Source organism: Bombina bombina, chromosome 3 (assembly GCF_027579735.1).
Source record: "Bombina bombina isolate aBomBom1 chromosome 3, aBomBom1.pri, whole genome shotgun sequence".
In the NCBI taxonomy this organism is placed as follows: Eukaryota; Metazoa; Chordata; class Amphibia; order Anura; family Bombinatoridae; genus Bombina; species Bombina bombina.
In genome coordinates this window covers 311,289,820-311,310,744 of record NC_069501.1, presented here as the reverse complement: position 1 = coordinate 311,310,744, position 20,925 = coordinate 311,289,820, and the positions used below count along the sequence as shown (strand labels likewise).

The window sequence follows — 20,925 nt, the reverse complement described above, 5'->3', positions numbered from 1 at the left end:
TTATGTAATTTAGAGTTTATTTTTTGTAATTATATAAATGTATTGTATTAATTTATTTATTTTATTGTAATGTTAAGTTTTAGTGTAAGGCAGGGTTTTATTTTACAAGTAACTTTGTATTTATTTTAGCTAGGTTGTTAGTAAATAGTTAATAATTATTTACTAACTAGTCTACCTAGTTAAAATAAATACAAACTTACCTGTGAAATAAAAATAAAACCTAAGATAGATACAATGTAACTATTAGTTATATTGTAGCTAGCTTAGGTTTTATTTTATAGGTAAGTATGTATTTAGTTTTAAATAGGAATTATTTAGGTAATAATTGTAAGTTTTATTTAGATTTATTTTAATTATATTTAAGTTAGGGGGTGTTAGGGTTAGGGTTACCTTAGGGTTAGGTTTAGGGATTAATAGGTTTATTATAGTGGCGGTGTGGGCGGACGGCAGATTAGGGGTTAATAATATTTAAATAGTGTTTGCGATGCAGGAGGGCGGCAGATTAGGGGTTAATAGGTTTATTATAGTGGCGACTATGTCGGGGAAGTGGCGGAATAGGGGTTAATACATTTTTTCAGTGGCAGCGGTGTCCGGAGCTGCAGATTAGGGGGTTAATCATTTTATTATAGTGTTTGCAATTCGAGAGGGCCTCGGTTTAGGGGTTAATAGGTAGTTTATTGGTGTTAGTGTACTTTGTGACAGTTTAGTTATGAGTTTTATGTTACAGCTTTGTAGCGTAAAACTCATAACTACTGACTTTAGATGGCAGTATGGATCTTGTCATTTTAGGCTGTACCGCTCACTTGTTGGCCTCACAGCAAAACTTTTAATACCGGCGCTATGGAAGTCCCATTGAAAAAGGACTTTTCTTAAAGTGCGGTACTGACGTTGGGTGACAACCAAAAAAGAGTGCAATACAGCTATTCTGACAAGACTTGTAATAGCGGCGGTAGGGAAAAAGCATTGTTATGGGCCATAACGATGCTTTTTCACTCATAATGCCAAACTCGTAATCTAGCTGTAAGTCATCTAATATTTCACATATTAATAGTACTTATAAATAAAAGAGCTAAATAATAATTGTAATCAATTCAACCTAATTTCAAGATCTAATTAACCCAACTAAGTACTTGCTTTGTTTTAGTGACTATGTTGCCAGTGTACCTACTAGAATTCAGTTTCTCATCTCCTAACAATTGTTGCTTGCAGTTACCCTTTGCAGTGTTGCTTGACGGCATTACAGTCTCTAGTTTACCACTTAGCATGGGCTTCGGTATTTCCAGGCTTTGCCTTTCTTGTCTTCTACACTTTCTTGTGGACATTGAACTAAACATGGAGGCATGATATCACACATTTCCCTACATGATGCAAGAAGTTGCTTTTGCATTAGGTCAGTCTGTCTGACTCTGCCCCAACAGTGGCTCCTCTCTCTCTAAAAGTGTTTGACAAATTTTTGTTGTGTCTAAATGTTGCTTATCTGGCCTGTCCTCAAAGTTTGTCTTGTCTTTTTTACAGTTTGTTTACCCATTTCATCCCAAAATATAACTGAGTCCTATCTACTAAATGTTGACCTGTCCAGGTCTTTCAGCAAGTTGCTAACTCTGTTTCATTCTGACTGTTGCACCTATTGTTGACCTGATCTGTCCTGACTAAAGTCTGTCTAGTCCTGTTTGCAAATTGCTGACTCCATACTAATAGCATGACCTGCCTACAGGTAACTGACTTGGCTTGTTCCAATGTATGAGGTTGCTAGACCCAGTTATGCTTTTCTTTTAAACTAAGGCCTAGTTTCATCTGGTCCTGTTCTGGTCACTGTTTCATGTCCCTCCGTACAAATTCAACCTTAGCATCAGGTTTTTGAATATGTTTTTACTTCTTTTGTTACTTGTCAGCGGATATACCTTTACATAAGATTTCTGTAGAGCGGTTTTCCAAGTATGAATGCAAATAGTCATGCAAAATACTGATTAAAAGGGCAGTATGTTTTTAAAAACTGTTTTCAATACAGTGAAGATGGTGGTTAATTCATGTGTATTATGGTGTGCAGAAATCAGCACAATGTGGTTGAAGAATATCTCACCTATTGCCAGCAAGGATATTGATATGATATTTAAATATATAAAGTATATTAAAGTGTGCATGTAAATAAATATTAATATTTAGCTCAATAGCAGTGATTGGAAATACATTTGAATCTGTTTGTTTAAAAAAAAATGTTCAATAAATGACAACTAATTAACTGAGCAGAATCAGTGTTAATTCAGTTTAATAGAAGAGAAGTATAGAAGGCTTTGCAATTTAGAAGCTTTAATTTATTAAACTGCACAGTTGTGAGCCACAATTCATGTTCATATGACATTCATATGGCCGAGTTGGGAAAACCCCCCATAATAAGTCATTTTTTTTAAAAGAAGAGATGAATTAAAAATTGATTTAAAAATAACACAAATTAAGTACTATAATATCTAGAAGTTAAATTGCACTTTGAAAATTGATGTTCAACTTATTGACCATGTACACGTCAATGTGGGAAATTTTGCCTAATTTTCATGGTTTAATTGTTACCATTTTCATGCTTGACGCCTCTCAACTCATAAAGACTTCAGTCAAACACAGGGCCACACTTTAAGTTGAGGTCTTCTGTTATGAAATGTACTTTGTTCTCTTGGTAAGCTTAGTTGCAACAAGACTACAGGTTTCTATTACATATAATAGAATATAATACAAAATAAATAAATCCAATCTTTGTTTTTCTGATATCAAACAAGAATTTTGAAAATATTGGAATTTTCCCACTAAATCTGGTTTGCGGAAAGAAAGAGATATGGTTGGTGTGGGTATCCAAAAAACAAAGACTGAAATTTGGGGGTAAATGCATTGAGTGGGAAAAAAACTACATTTTGCTTACCTGATAAATTTCTTTCTTTCCGGACATGGAGAGTCCACAATGTCATTCCACTTACTAGTGGGATGTTCAACTCATGGCCAGCAGGAGGAGGCAAAGAGCACCCCAGCAAAGCTGTTAAGTGTAACTTCCCTTACCCATAACCCCCAGTCATTGAGCCAAAGTAAAATGGAAAGAGAAGAAGCACAAGGGTGAAAAGGTGCCTGAGGTTTACTAAAAAAACCTGCTGAATTATAACGAAAAAGAGGGCGTGTCGTGGACTCTCCATGTGCGGAAAGAAAGAAATTTATCAGGTAAGCATAAATTTTGTTTTCTTTCCTATGACATGGAGAGTCCACAATGTCATTCCAATTACTAGTGGGAACCAATACCCAAGCTAGAGGACACGGAATGAACAGGGAGGGAGAAAAAAAGGCAGGAGGACCTAAACAGAAGGCACCACCATATGCAAGAGGATCATGTTGCTGCCTTGCAAATCTGTTCCACAGAAGCTTCATTTTTGAAAGCCCAAGAAGAGGAGACATCCCTAGTGGAATGAGCTGTAATTCTCTCAGGAGGCTGCTGTCCAGAAATCTCATAAGCCAAAAGAATTATACTTCTTAACCAGAGGGAAAGAGCAGTAGAAGTGGTCTTCTGACCTTTACGCTTTCCAGAGAAAACAGAAAAAAGTAGCTTGAAGGTAAAACTTTAGAGCACGCACAACATCCAAGTTATGCAAAAGACGTTCCTTATGAGAAGAGGGATTAGGACAAAAAGAAGGAACTACAAATTCCTGATTACAGATTCTATCTGACACCACATTAGGGAGAAAACCCAAATTAGTACGAAGGGCCACCTTATCTGCATGAAGATAAGATACTGGGAATCGGGGGGCGTGTCCGACCACTGACCAAGATGGCTGCTGTTTTTGTACGTCTGCATTAGGGAGCTGATGTAACTGCTGTATATCTCTCCAAAGACATCTAAATCCTTTTCTTTTTAAGAGTAGAAAGATAAGTACCACTCCTAGAACAGTTTTATGTGACTTTCATATATCTCTGAGAACAGGCAGACGTACATAGAGAAGGTACGCAGCAGAGGCCTATAACGCCCTATTGAAAAAGGCAAAATGGCAACAGCACTACACTATAAATTAGGGAGTGCTTGTATACTTGAAAAAATTGTTTTTGTTTTTCAAGAAGCTGGAGTGCTTATGCATGAAATTAACTGAGAGGATTGATCAACACAGAGGTTGAGAAAAAAGAATGCATTTGTATAGCACTTAACTCTCCCTGTATATAGGTCAGTATAACATCAAAGTCTAGAGGTGTACTTGAGGTGATGTATTTAAAATATAACCTTTATTGGTTTAATTAAAATGTAGAACACACACAAAAAACAACACACAATTAAAATTACAAAAGAGTTTAAACCTAAAGAACAATATATGAAGTAATATCCACTGGTGGGTTGAAGTGGATTGTGGAGAGGAGTTACTTTCTCTAGAGTTGGGCAAACACCTAAATGAGTACAAATTATTGTGATGCTCTTATATAGTGGTTGAATATGTGGACAATTGTCAAGGTATTGAAATCTGAACCTCAAAAGGTTAGGATATTGTATATATAGGACTCTGTATTATAAGTGTGATAACACACAATTTTATTAGTGTATTGAGGATTGTGAAACAATCGATAAATCACAGGTTATGTAAGTAATTATGTGATGTTAGAGTAGTTGAAATAACAAGAGAATTATATGATCACCAAATGGTGTAGATTGTCGATAATAAACTCAGATCTCACTCATTTATCTTTTTATCGATTTTATTATCTAGAAATTTTGAAATGGTCACTTGTCAGTGGCTCATTAAAAAGAATTTAAATATCTGAAATATTATTTGGAAATTCCATTGATTTCAAATGTCTAGGAATTAAAAAGAGATCACTTGTCAGTGGCTCATTATTAGAGAAATGTATTGTCTTATAGGTATGGAATGATCATTTGTCAGTGGCTCGTGGCTCCTGTATCCTTTTAATTTATACAGCAAGCACTTGTTTTTGTTGTAAAGTCTAGATGGTATTCTTAGTTTTCCAGACACTTATAAACGTTATATCTGGAGTCTTTTACTTGTCATGGTAATGATTTGTATTTTAAACATATCCCACAATACTATGGGTTATACACTCTTGTAAAGATTATGAAAATTATATCTAGAGTCTGGTACTAGACATGTTAATGATTGGTGTTTTAAACACATCCCACCATACTATGGGTTATACACTCTTAACAATGATATCATTTAGATGTATCCATGATTTCAATCTCTTGAAATTGTAAAATGGTCACTTGTCAGTGGCTCTTTTTATTGAAAAAATATATTGTTTTGCAAATCTAAGGAGGTCACTTGTCAGTGGCTCATAAATACCATATCATCTTGCTTTATAGCACATACTAACCATTTTTTTTTTTAAAATACATTTGATATTCATGGATTAGTATTGCATTATAAGATTCTAATATTGGCGTGTTAAAGTGCACCTTTATGTTGGTTATGTGACCAAAAAATTGCAAGTTCTCTAGACAATCTTGCAGAAAAAATTATCTGGTAGATCGATAATTTACAGATAATTGTTAAAGAGTATATCTGCAATATATATTTATAAAAACAATAATTTCAGTGTGGGAAAAATTCCCACAGTACTATGGGGTTTGCACTGATAAACGGAGGTATATTACGTTCGCTTAATATATTGGTTGATGCTGAACTAAATTCAAATAATATATTACAAAAAGGTGTTTGCTGTAGTTACTTAGACATAATAAGTTCACATATAGTTCTATTTCTGTTGCTAAGTTGCACTTGTATTTGCAACTTGTAAAAATCACTTGGATTGAATTACACAGGTGATTAGAACTTTGTGAACCACTATTCATGCTATATAGAACTTGCTACAGTTACTCTTTTTTTTAATCAAAGTGTGGGCCCCACAGTTAGAGCGACTACACAAGTAGTAAGTTATCTATAGTTGCCTCTAGAGAAGTAATATGCTTTGGAATATACCTAGTTAAAATAACTAAGTTGTGAGAAAGGTTCTCCGCTCACTATAATCATTAACCACTGAACCTAGTATTCAGAATTGTAAGGATAAATTAGAACCTATAGGTTCTTAGTTGAAAATACCCATAATTATATTGTTCTTTTATTTTGAAAGTCTATGGATGATACTTAGATTCAACGGTTATTAAACTCTTAAGATAGCTTAAAAATTAAATGAGGGTTGAAAGGAGTTCAACACCCTCCCCTGACATGTTTTGCCGTCTTAGTAGCGGCTTTTTCGAAGGTGACGCGCGCCCGCGTTCATGGGTGTTTAACACCTTAGCTCTGCCTCCGGACTCAATCAACTGCCAATTAGAGCCATCCTACTATCTAGGCTGTATTAGGTCCGAAAATTCTAATGTGCTGTAGAAGGGGATGCGTGAGTGGAGGATATTAATGAACTGACATAGATCGAGAGGATAGAAAAATATATGTAGTATAAATCGACTACGATAATCACCTATGCTATGTCCAATTACTGCCAAAATTCAAGTGTGCTGATCATGCTGGTTATTTTATATTATTGTTACAAACGGACCATGCTATACATATCTTAAAAAGGTAAATTTGTATGAAATGTGCTAGGAACAGAAAAAACAATAAGTGAATGGGGCAATGATTAAAACGAAGGAGTGAAGTATAAGTGGTGGAGTGAATAAACAATGGAATAAATGACACAAGGATAAAAGTGAAAGATGATTATTCAGATTGAATAACGATAATACGTGCAGGCTGAGAGTAAAAGAGTAACAAATACTATGTATTAGATAGGAAGATCTAACGTCTGTGAATTATCTGAAAAGGTTTTGAAATATGTATGTGTGCTTTGAACGCGAAAATAAATTGGTGTGAATAAATCTGGGAATAAATGGAAGAAAAATGTGTAGAGATGCGGAAAAAGTTATGAAATAGGATTGCGTGTTTTACAATTATATAGAAACAAAGTGATGAAAGGTATAGGGAGAAGCTTCAACAGAGCCAGAATAATATGAGTGAGGAATGAAATAATGGTGAAGAAGGGAAGGTGGGGTGTGAAAATGTATACGATGTGTGTATTAAATATAATTGTGCATCACGATTAATAAAAATAAGTGATGAGGAAAATTTGATGAACAATAATAATGAACCTGATGATGAATGTTGAATAAAATTAAATGATAAAAAGGATGCTGGTGGGAAAAAAGGGTGAAGGAGAGGGAAAGGTGTTAAGTGAATCTGAAGTTGGGTAAGTGAGGACGTGAAAGTGAGAGAATGTGAATGAATTGGAATTGTAAAGAGGAGTAATATAATACTGTAATTGGGTGTATATCTGATATCTGACATAATTCAAATTATGGTCATATCAAATTGTATATGTTGTTCTTTATTGTATTGTTGACCTAAATACTTTAATACCATTTATTTGGCTGGAAATAAAAATAATGACTATGTTATTTTTTGGACTTGGTAAAATATATCAGTGTTATTTCTATCCGTTGGTATTGAATACTCCGATTCTCCTTCTGAATTGGGACCTGATAATAATTTAGATGTTTCATAATTTTTAGCCTAGAAATAATAATGTAAGGGCCGTTTAAATGAACATAGAATAATTATTCTGCTCATTTAGGCCTTTGGGGTGTACGCAATTCATCAGATAGATCCATCTGGTCTCTATCTTTTATAATGAATTCTCCAAATCACCACCTCTTAGGCCTAATGATAGTTTTTGTACGCCATAACATTGTAGCTCTGAGGTTTTAGATTGGTGATGTTTCAGAAAATGCGAGGCTACAGAAGTAATTTTTCTTTCTTTAATCACATCATTGGGTGCGTTTCGAATATTACGGAGATGTTCCATAATTCTTGTATGGAGTTTTCTGGTCGTCATACCTATGTAGGTTAGAGGACATGAACATTGAAGAGCATAGATGATTCCCATCGTATTGCAGCTTATATAAGATCTGATGGGATGTTGATTACCAAATCTGTCAATAATGATCTTTTTCTTTTTGATCATATGACTACAGGTAGAGCAACTACCACATGGAAATGACCCTGTTTCTGTAACTTTACGTTGGTGGCTTTGTTTGACGTAGTGACTAGGGCTAAGTATTTCTTTGAGATTTCTTGTTCTTCTATACCCTATGTCAGCTCTATCTCCAATGTAGTTCTTTAGTTGTTGATCTGCTAGAAGTATGTACCAGTGCTTTTGGATTATATCAGCAATTTCATTGGATTGATCATTATGAGTTAGAATCAGTCTTGTTTTGTTATCTGAGATCTTATTTTTAACTTTCAATAAGTCTGCTTGTGGGGTTTGGTAGCATCTTTTTCTGGCTTTTTTATCGATCTTTTACTATATCCTCTGGATAGTAGTCTATTTTTCAATTCCTCTGCTCTGATTTTAAATGTTTTTTCATTTGAGCAGTTATGTCTTATCCTTAGGAATTTTCCTACTGGGAGGGACTTTGTGGTGTTGGAAGCATGAGCGCTAGTAGCGAATAGTACATTGTTAGTAGCTGTTTTTTTCCTAAAAAGGTCTGTGCTTACAGATCGATCACTTTCTTTGATAATTAATAGATCTAGAAAGGCAATTTGGGTTAAGCTTTTTTCATAAGTTAATCTGATGTTCAGATTGTTTTGATTGAGTATCTCAAGAAACGTATCCAGTTCTGTTAAGGTACCTTCCCATAAAAACATAATGTCATCAATATATCTAATCCATAAATTGATATTCTCGATATATTGATTATTGATGTCTGTGAATACAATGGTTTGCTCCCACCAGCCTAGAAATAGGTTGGCATAGGTGGGAGCACATGCCGTACCCATCGCGGTACCCTGTGTTTGAAGATAGAATTTGTTGTTGAACAGGAAGAATTTTTTTGTCAGAACAAACTGTAATAAATCCAATACAAATAGATTATGTTCATCACTGTCATCAATGGACATATCAAGAAAGTGTTGCACAGCTTTTAGCCCTAATTTATGGTTAATACTGGTAAAGGTGGCATAGGTGATTATCGTAGTCGATTTATACTACATATATTTTTCTATCCTCTCGATCTATGTCAGTTCATTAATATCCTCCACTCACGCATCCCCTTCTACAGCACATTAGAATTTTTGGACCTAATACAGCCTAGATAGTAGGATGGCTCTGATTGGCAGTTGATTGAGTCCGGAGGCGGAGCTAAGGTGTTAAACACCCGTGAACGCGTCACCTTCGAAAAAGCCGCTACTAAGACGGCAAAACATGTCAGGGGAGGGTGTTGAACTCCTTTCATCCCTCATTTAATTTTTAATCTAGCTTAAGAGTTTAATAACCGTTGAATCTAAGTATCATCCATAGACTTTCAAAATAATAGAACAATATAATTATGGGTATTTTCAACTAAGAACCTATAGGTTCTAATTTATCCTTACAATTCTGAATACTGGGTTCAGTGGTTAATGATTATAGTGAGCGGAGAACCTTTCTCACAACTTAGTTATTTTAAGTAGGTATATTCCAAAGCATATTACTTCTCTAGAGGCAACTATAGATAACTTACTACTTGTGTAGTCGCTACTTTAGAATTGTGGATAGTTTAATTAATTTACTTAACACAGGTGTACAAACATTGATCTCTAACTGTGGGGCCCACACTTTGATTAAAAAAAAGAGTAACTGTAGCAAGTTCTATATAGCATGAATAGTGGTTCACAAAGTTCTAATCACCTGTGTAATTCAATCCAAGTGATTTTTACAAGTTGCAAATACAAGTGCAACTTAGCAACAGAAATAGAACTATATGTGAACTTATTATGTCTAAGTAACTACAGAAAACACTTTTTTGTAATATATTATTTGAATTTAGTTCAGCATCAACCAATATATTTATCTGTTTATCAGTGCAAAACCCATAGTACTGTGGGAATTTTTCCCACACTGAAATTATTGTTTTTATAAATATATATTATAGATATACTCTTTAACAATTATCTGTAAATTATCGATCTACCAGATAATTTTTTCTGCAAGATTGTCTAGAGAACTTGCAATTTTTTGGTCACATAACCAACATAAAGGTGCACTTTAACACGCCAATATTAAAATCTTATAATGCAATACTAATCCATGAATATCAAATGTATTTGACAATAAATGGTTAGTATGTGCTATAAAGCAAGATGATATGGTATTTGTGAGCCACTGACAAGTGACCTCCTTAGATTTGCAAAACAATATATATTTTTTCAAAAAAAGAGCCACTGACAAGTGACCTCTTCACAACTTTAAACATCTAAATTATATCATTGTTAAGAGTGTATAACCCATAGTATGGTGGGATGTGTTTAAAACACCAATCATTAACATGTCTAGTACCAGACTCTAGATATAATTTTCATAATCTTTACAAGAGTGTATAACCCATAGTATTGTGGGATATGTTTAAAATACAAATCATTACCTTGTCAAGTTCAAAGACTCCAGATATAACTTTTATAAGTGTCTGGAAAACTAAGAATACCATCTAGACTTTACAACAAAAACAAGTGCTTGCTGTATAAATTAAAAGGATACAGGAGCCACGAGCCACTGACAAATGATCGTTCCATACCTATAAGACAATACATTTCTCTAATAATGAGCCACTGACAAGTGATCTCTTTTTAATTCCTAGACATTTGAAATCAATGGAATTTCCAAATAATATTTCAGATATTTAAATTATTTTTAATGAGCCACTAACAAGTGACCATTTCAAAATTTCTAGATAATAAAATCGATAAAAAGATAAATGAGTGAGATCTGAGTTTATTATCGACAATCTACACCATTTGGTGATCATATAATTCTCTTGTTATTTCAACTACTCTAACATCACATAATTACTTATATAACCTGTGATTTATCGATTGTTTCACAATCCTCAATACACTAATAAAATTGTGTGCTATCACACTTATAATACAGAGTCCTATATATACAATATCCTAACCTTTTGAGGTTCAGATTTCAATACCTTGACAATTGTCCACATATTCAACCACTATATAAGAGCATCACAATAATTTGTACTCATTTAGGTGTTTGCCCAACTCTAGAGAAAGTAACTCCTCTCCACAATCCACTTCAACCCACCAGTGGATATTACTTCATATATTGTTCTTTAGGTTTAAACTCTTTTGTAATTTTAATTGTGTGTTGTTTTTTGTGTGTGTTGTACATTTTAATTAAAACAATAAAGGTTATATTTTAAATACATCACCTCAAGTACACCTCTAGACTATAACGGCCTATACCTCTCTCTACCCCTCCACTTTACTGATAAGTCAGTCCATCCAGCCGGCTGAGCTGAAGAACGTTCACATCTTAGAACACTGTACCGTGACTAATATTCAACATGGATGAAAAGTCCTGCTCTACAATTAAGGAACTTATATGGGCTTGTTTCTCGCGATTTGATGAGAAGCTGATCGATACTATACACTGCTGTGTACATAAGATTCCTACTACAGGCGAAGTCGACCTAATTAAAACTGACTACCTGAGCTCTGATTCAGATCGTCTACACTAAGGAGCAATTGCGGCGGAGGATCGCAGCTCAGAAGAGGAGGTGAGAAGATTGAATGACCCACAGTCCAGGCCGGGCTTATCTAACCCTTCTAACGTCAGCCATGCTGCTGTTAGTTCTACTACAGTAAGGCCTCTAGCTCTTCCCTCTTTAAGGGCTGGAGTGACATTGGAACTTGCTGCGATACGGCTAGCCGTGGTGGAAATGGTTGCTAACTTAGCGGCAGGTAGATGTAATGAGAATGCCAGCTTTATTGTTAATTGTACACTACTTGGAAGGGCTGAACGGCAATGAGTTGAGCAGGCAGTCAAAATCACGGAGGTAGAGAATTGCATCCCGGCAGAACAGTTGCACACCAGAGATTACCTCCCAAGGGTTGGGACAGACCGCTTCTTATTCTCGGCAACCTGAGGAGATTAGATCTGTAATTGGGCGATGGTGTGTTATCATTAAGACTGGTGTGGGCTGAGGCTCCCATAGAGACATTGTAGCTCGCCTCTGCTGCAACTTCTAGACGTTCAATATTTTGATCCTACAGTTTGAAAGTGCTACTTATTAGTGTGATAGTAATCTGTCTGTATGACTTGATGTTTATTTTAGCACAATGTTTTCAGTAACATAGTGGCCATACCAGGATCATCTTTACTTTAAAAATTGCAGATAAGTATAAGAAGTGTGAATGTCCGATTATTATGTTGAAATGTCCCCTAACTAACAGGAAAATTGGGGATATATTTCTTTCAGTGTTATATATAGTTCACCCAGTTGAGTGTCTTGTGTAAATTGACTGTCGGACATCTGTTTTATTTAGTCTCTGTCTTCCTATGCCTCTGTTATATTTGGTGCGTTATGCTAGGTTTATCATATTACGCAATAGCCTGTGACTTTGCTAGTAGGTTTCCCTCTAGAGATGAGTAGATCTGCTTTCTTTCTCAGGCTATTGGGATTTTCAAGCCCTGCTGTTAAGGAAACCCTCTGTATTAAAGGACCAGTCAATACAGTAGATTTGCATAAGCAACAAATGCATGATAAGAAGACAATGCAATAGCACTTAGTCTGAACTTCAAATGAGTAGTAGATTTTTGTTAATTAAATTGCAAAGTTATGTCTATTTCCACTCCCTCTGTACCATGTGACAGCCATCAGCCAATCACAAATGCATATACGTATATTCTGTGAATTCTTGCACATGCTCAGTAGGAGCTGGTGACTCAAAAAGTGTAAATATAAAAAGACTGTGCACATTTTGTTAAGGGAAGTAAATCTGAAAGTTGTTTAAAATTACATGCTCTATCTGAATCATGAAGTTTAATTTTGACTTGAGTGTCCCTTTAAGTTCCAACAGCTTCATTGAGATTGGTACATGAGTAGGTACTGCTTAGACATTCTTGCATATTTTATGACATTAAATGAGAGAGATATTGTAGTCTGCATACCCCTAGTTTAGGATGGATTTTGGATACTACATTTTCAAGACACTAAGTTACATTGGTAAAATTAGTCTTGATACTTTATATATTATTGCAAGGGAATTTACCTGACTGTATGATAATCTATAGTTTCAATTAAAACGAGTACCAGGATGTTTATTTGAACGAATTATAGTTCCATATAGTACTTAACCATAGATGTTTACTTATTAAGGATCTACAAATGTCCCTATACATTTAATACCCACTTTGATCAACAACACCTGCTCTTTGTACTGTATAAAATTAAAAATAGAGGTTTATTAAATGGGATCCAAAAGTGGTCCCCTATGGTCTATGATTATCCTCTGAAAATGTTTTTCTCTTATAGAACAGTGAGGCCCAAGAGTGGTCTCAGCTTCCACTTTGAGGATATACAGTTTAATTAGCAAACAAAGGGTATGCTGATATTTTTAAACCATTGTCATGTTACTGAGCCCTGTATATACTGTTTAATCAATACCGGTTGTATAATCTGTAATAATTACTATATCTGGGTTTTTTTTCTCTGTAATGTTTTGCTTATGTTGCTATTCAATAAAAAGTAAATAAAAAAAAAAAAAAGATACAGGGAATCACACTGCAGAGCTGAGAGTTCAGAAACTCTGTGAGCAGAAGAAATAACAAGGAGAAACAAAAGCTTCCAAGATAACAATTTTATATCTTCAACATGCATTGGCTCAAACGGAGCCTGTTGCAAAACTTTAAGCACTAGGTTAAGGCTCCAAGGAGGAGCAACAGGTTTAAACACAGGCCTGATTCTGACCAGGGCCAGAACAAAAACTTAAACATCCGGCAACTCTGCCAGATGTTTGTGCAAAAGGATAGACAGAGCAAAAATCTGAGCTTCCAGAGCACTGACTGACAAACCTTTCTCCAGGCCATCCTGAAGAAAGGATAAAGAAAGGAGAAAATTCTTGGAATCCTCACCTGACTCCAAGAAAAACCTTTAATTTCACACCAAAAAAGATATTTACGCCATACCTTATGGGAAATCTTACGAGTAGCAGGTTTATGAGCCTGAAGCATAGTATCAATGACTGCCTTTGAAAAACCTTGTCTAAACAGGACTAGGCATTCAATCTCCAAGCAGTCAGCTTCAGAGAATATAGATTTGGATGGAGGAATGGACCCTGAATGAGAAGGTCCTTCCACAGAGGTAACTTCCAAGGCGAAGAGATGACATCTTCACTAGATCTGCAACCCAGATTCTGCGAGGCCAGGCAGGAGCTATTAGGATCACAGACGCTCTCTCCTGCTTGATACAAACAATGACTCGAGGAAGGAGAGCAAACTGAGGAAACAGGTAAGCTAGCCTGAAATCCCAAGAAACCATCAGGACATTTATCAGGGCGGCCTGAGGATCTCTTGACCTTGAACCGTGCTTTGGAAGCTTGGCATTCTGATGAGACTCCATTAGATCCAATTCCAGAATTCCCCACATGAGGGTAATCCAGGAGAACACCTCCAGATGGAGAGCCCACTCCCAGGGATGAAAAGTTTGTCTGCTCAATAGAACTGCCTCCCAGTTTTCCACTCCTGGAATGTGGATGGCAGATAGCAGACAATCATCAGCTACCACCCACTGCAAAATGCAAGTCACCTCCTTCATAGCCAAGGAACTCCGAGTTCCCCTCTGGTGGTTGATATAAGTCACTGAGGTGATATTGTCTGACTGTAATCTGATAAATCTGAGTAAAGCTAATTGAGGCCAAGCTACCAAGGCATAGAAGATTGCTCTCAACTCCAAGATGTTTAAGGGGAGAGGAGACACCTCCCGAGTTCACAGGCCCTGAACTTTTAGAGAGTCCCAAATTGCTCCCCAGCCTTATAGGCTGGCACCCATAGTCAAAATCATCCAGGAGGGTCTCAGGAAGCAAAAGTTACGAGACAGATTATCCTGTGAAATCCACCATGAGAGAAAGTCTAACAGCTTGCAAACACACATTCAAGGTGCAAGTAGCTGTAGCTGATTTCAAATTGCAAACCCTCCACTTTCTAGGCAGCTAAGGTAACCATCAGTTCTCAGATAGAACCAAGCAAAAAGGAATGATGTCCATGGAAGCAATCATCAGACCAATCACCTCCATGATTTGAGCCCCCTTGGGTGAATAGCAGACTGGAGAGGAAGGCACAAAGAAAGAATATTGGATTTCCTGAAATCCGTCAGGAAAATATTCATGGACAGGGAAACTATGATTGTCTCTAAGAAAACAAACACTTGTAGCTGGAACAATGGAACTCCTTTTCTGATTCACTTTCCCTCCATAGGGACATAGAAAAGACAACAACATCTCTCTATGAGATTTTGCTAGATATAAAGATGACGCCTGAAATAAGATGTCACCTTGGTAAGGTGCCACAGCAATTCCCTAGGATCTGACCACTGCTAAAAGAGCCCCCAGAACCTATGTAAATATTCTGGGAGCCATGGCAAGACCAAATGGAAGTGTAACAAACTGGAAATGTTTTTCCAGAGAGGCAAGCCTCAGAAAATGGTGATTAACCTTGATGAGAACATGAAGATACGCGTCCTTCTGGTCTAAGGTCATCATATGACCTTCCTGAACCCAGGAAAGAATGGAACTAAAAGTTTCCATCTTGAAGGATGGAAACTTGAGGAATCTGATAGGCACTCTAGGGCTAGGAAAGGACGGAAAGTTCCCTTTGACTGAAGGAACCCTGAGATTTAAATACAATTCTTGACCCTGCTCCTCTACGGGAACTGGAACAAGCACTCCCAGGCAAGACAAGACAGGTCCTTCACGTAGATTAAGAAGACCACTCTCTTGTAAGGACTGCAGGAAACTTAAACAGGAAAAACCTGCCCCTGGAATAATCATATTCTGAAACCTAGGGATACTATTTTCCCGGTCCCAGCATCTGGGAATTCTTCCTAACCTGAGGAAGGAAATATCCCTTTAACTTTTATGCTGGCATCACAGGTAAAATAATTTAGCAAGGTTCTGAACCTTGATCCTATCTAGGATCTTAGCTTCAGAAACTATACCAGACAAAACATTGTCCCAATAAACTACAGAGTCCGCAACCACTGCAAAACTTGCAATTGGATGACATTGAAAACCTCTGAGAAAGAACATTTTTCTTAAGTAAGCCATTAGCCTCCAATCCATGGAAACCCAGAAAGAATAACTATCCTCAACAGGGATAGCAAATTTCTGACTCTTAAGGTAGGAAACAGAGGTAGTCGAATATACAGAGTCCCAGAAGCTAACAGAATGCTTGGAAAAAAATCTCCACATATTTAAGGAGATTATCATGCCCCTAAGAGGGCAAAAAATACAGTCCTCCATGTAGTTCAGAGACTAGCAAGGAACTGTCATAAAAATTTGATAAACCCATAAACTCCTCAGAAAAGGAGAACGGGAGCTGCAGCTTCTGATTTAGTAGTGAATTGACATCAGAGGGTGACAAATACTAAGGAAAACACGCTCTCAAAACAACATGTTCTGAAAGAAAGTGCAGAATAAAAAAGGGGTATTGTAAACATTATGACAAATTATCATGTTTAAAATAAAGATTATCTGTAGAGACAACTCAACTTGAGATGTCTGCAGAGAAGATCAAGTCCCTGCAAAAGAACATAGCAGAGCTACAAAAACCAATTTCTCTGGATGATAAGAGAAAAAAGTTATATGTAAGTCCTAACCTAGCATATTACAATGTTGTGCTATGCTAGAGATTGAATCCCTTGATATACATAAAAGGATTATAAAAGGACAAAGTAAAATAAATACATGAAACTGTCACCAGATGGCAGTAGATACATTAAAAAAAACTATCTAGAAAATACATCTAGAAAAAGAAAGTGCAGAAAGGCAGGATAAATGATATGAACATAAAGGTAGACACTCTACCATTGTGTCAAACTTAAGCCCAGTTATCTAAAAATAACAGCTATTATATACAATACCCAAGTCCAAGAAAATCTCATTGTCTGCCATTTGTTACAGTACATGAAATAACTGCACATATTCAGAAACACATGCTTAGAACCAACAGCTCTAGATTGTTCCTATGCTGTGAACCGAGAAAGCGCTAAATACACCAGCAATAAATGAACTCCAGCGCCCCATACTGAATGGTGCACCTATACTGTGTGCTGCGAAAAAAGCATACTGCACCATCAACAGTTTCATCCCTCACACCAACAGAGGAATATCCCAAATATAACTCCTTTAGATCACTATAAGGACCGTAAAAATGTCCGGAGAAGGGAAGATAAGTGAGAAATAAAGTAAAGTCATAATACTCTCTCACACACTATAAAAACAGGGTTAGCAAAATAAATATAAGAATAAGAATACCCAATATATGTAGTTAAAGCAGCTCTTTAAATGAGAATTATCCCTAAATCTCACACTATACAGAAATATACCAACAAGAAAGAGTGCGCTTAAAAAAGCAAACTACAATTATAAAAAGATAAATATTGCCAAGTGGCCGATCTAATTTCTATAATCGATATGTACAGCAAATTGCAAACTTCACTATGTAAAAGTATAATGTCACAAATAATCATTAATTAGTGATATTACTATCAACCTCCCTTATATATAGGGCACTTTTGGTAGATACCTCGGTTTCAGATAATAGCAGTATTCTTGATGAAATCCTTATTGTAACATTGAAAATATTCTCTCACTCATGAGTAGACAGTTGTGGGATAAAAGTCATTTATGTTTTTGAAGCTTGATACACAGCAGGTTCCTTCTTTTTAGTGCAACACAGGACAGCTCATCAACATGTTTCAGCACACAGCTTTTTTCAAGATGAAAACGTAAAAGACTTTTATCCCACAACTGTCTACATTTGAGGTATACGAAACTCATAAGCGCAGTGAGAGAATATTATATATATATATATATATATATATATATATATATATATATATATATATATATAAGGATTTCGACAAGAAAACTGCTATTATCTGACATCTACCAAAAGTGCCGGTAATCCAACCTCCCGAATGGGTAAAGAACCAGACACGTGACCTCTAGACGTCAGAAATGCCGGAAGTGGCAGTGTAAACGCTGTGGCTGACACAAGAGATATGTGAGAAGGGCAAGGTCGGAGAAAGCTTTCAGATTGCGGTGAGTACAGAGGTGTAACTAGAAACCACAGGGTCTAGGTGCAAGAATCTAAGCTGGGCCCCCACCTTTGGGGGCCCAGTCGCAATTGCGACCTCTGCACCCCCTGTAGTTTTGCCCCTGGGTGAGTAGGTAGCCTATGGGATATGGCGATATAAACGTTCACTGAGGATACAACACACTTACAGAACTGGTTACATGTCAAAATACTTTTTTTGTTAAAAGACTTCGTAATAAAACTCTTCCTTTAACTAGCTATTTGAAAGAACATAGTGCAAATAATATACTCAACAGGGGGCAGTCTTTTTACAACCAAAAGATGATACCTAATACAAGAACCTTTACGACTTGCTGCTATTTAATATACTTGATATTTAATATACTTGCTGTTTACTTTATACACATTTTTTATTGTTGATATATATCATTTATTTGTATACACATTATTTTCAACTAATTGATTCAATGTGCATTGTGTTTTGAATAAGGTGCACCTTATTACTAGTTAAATTAAGAGGTTTTATTAATATATTTTTAAAATGTATACTGTATTTGCATGATCCATTTGGATATATGACTTATTATAGAGATTCATTTTATTAATAAAATATTTTATTATGTATAGTGGTCCGTTACCTTGAATATTTATTCTATAATTGGTCTTTTTAGAGTTAAATCAATTACTCCTGCTACTATAAATATATATAAGGAAGGTTGATAGTACTATCACTAATTAATGATTACTTGTGACATCATACTTTTACATAGTGAAGTTTGCAATTTTGCTGTAGATATTGCTATCGATTATAGAAATTAGATCGGTCACTTGGCAATATTTATCTTTTTATAATTGTAGTTTGCTTTTTAAGCGCCCTATTTCTTGTTGGTATAGCAAAATAAATACCCTGATATGAAAGTGGCAAAATTTCCCTTTGTAGCTGCTAAGCCACAATAAAACTGAAGAACAGTAATATAAAGTAATAATGAGAACCCCTTCAGGAGGTAACAGGTCGCACTAGTTCCCTGATCTTCCAGTCCTGTCTTCTATAAATCTTCCTGTAAAATATATATGAAAAGGACTTACCCTCCAGGGTCTTCTACTGTCAAGCAGTCACAGCAGCTTCAGGTTTGAAAGCCCCCTCTAATAGCTGACAGGGACCTGAGGAAAAAGAAAGAGCAGATTAACCAACCCTGGCTTTCTATGAAGGGGTAGCAATAATGTTAGGGAAAAAAAAGCAAAGACAACCTTGCCGCTTCCTAACTGCTAACAGCGACCATTACTCTTACTGAAGAGATTAACATGGACACAGCATAGCCCCTATCCTTGCTTGCAGGGAAAATTACCCATTAAAGGATTAAATATCTTCAAATACCGTCTTCGCCCATCTGCCATTGACAGAGGCAGAGAGAATGATTGGGGGTTATGGGTAAGAGAAGTTACACTTAACAGCTTTGCTGGGGTGCTCTTTGCCTCCTCCTGCTGGCTAGGAGTTGAATATCTCATTAGTAATTGGAATGATGTTGTGGACTCTCCAGGTCATAGGAAAGAAAAACAGCTGTGAAATGGTGCAGCACTGAAGGGGTTAATATCGTTTTCATACATTTCAGAAGACTCTTGTAGACCTTTACTCTCAAATGTAATTTGTAAAATGTACAAAAGTAATTTTGCCTTTTTCTCTGTTTCAGACTATAGCAGGACCTGCCCCATTTGCAGAAGAAACCAGTTGCCAGTGCAGAGCACCTCATGAAAAATTAACCATTGGTCAGGCACATTTAGGAACACCAGGTGAGATATACAGATGAAGCTACAATATAAATTGTACAGATATACTTTTTTTTATATAAATTATGTCCGACTGATAAAGGCTTGACAAATCCCAGAAGCCAGGTACCCATGGCTCCAAAAATCTATGGTGACTCCATTTATTTATTTATTTGTATTCCGTTACATACATTTCTGTATAAAGGCATTATCTGACTGGGATAAAATGTATGACTGATATATCTGTATTCTGTATAAATGTCATTTTAAATTTTGTCAATTACTGCTTTATAATTTTCACTATTGATTATAGTGAAATTTTAGTGTCCTAGATTCATTATATTTTCAAGCAGCTCTCTAGACAGACAAAAAAAAAAATCCTCTGTTATGTATCACTATATAAATCCTTGTGCATCAGTTCCATTAGATGGTATTCATAAGATAGTTCAGGAATTGGAGATATTTTTCTCACCGGTTGTCAATATAGCTTAAAAGAACATAAGCATATGGTTAAAACAATGGGGCCCATTTATCAAGCTCCGAATGGAGCTTGAGGGCCCGTGTTTATCGCGAGCCTGCAAACACCAGAAAGACCGCTGCTCCATAACCTGTACGCCTGCTCTGAGCAGACATCGCGTACGATCGGGTTGATTGACACCTACCTGCTGGCTGCTGATTGGCCGCGAATCTGCAGGAGGCAGCATTGCACCAGTAGCTCACAAGAGATGCTGGTGCAATGCTGAATACGGAGAGCGTATTGTTCTCCACATTCAGCGAGGTCTGTCGGACCTGATCCGCACTGTCGGATAAGGTCTGACAGACCTTTGTTAAATAGGCCCCCATGTGTGAATTAGTATATCTCTATGCATAATAATAATTGATAATTGATTACTGCTTTATTTTAAAAAAAATTAAAACAACAAGAAATTTAAATGGGGGTTGGAATTGCATTTTCACAGCAATATTACAATAATATAATAAAACAATAGTACTTGGATGAATTTAAAATCTCTTCTGGATAACTAGGGTATATTTGTTGTGGATTATAAACAA

General features: G+C 36.1%; 1 protein-coding gene across 1 annotated transcript in view; it reads left to right on the top strand.

Moving 5' to 3' along the window:
• Nucleotides 1-20,925, top strand: part of PCYT1B (phosphate cytidylyltransferase 1B, choline) — a 408,274-nt gene that overhangs the window by 217,019 nt on the left and 170,330 nt on the right. Inside the window, exon 2 of the mRNA XM_053704615.1 lies at nucleotides 19,797-19,896. Within this exon, the coding sequence (XP_053560590.1) occupies nucleotides 19,797-19,896 (100 nt within the window). The remainder of the gene's footprint in view (nucleotides 1-19,796; nucleotides 19,897-20,925) is intronic.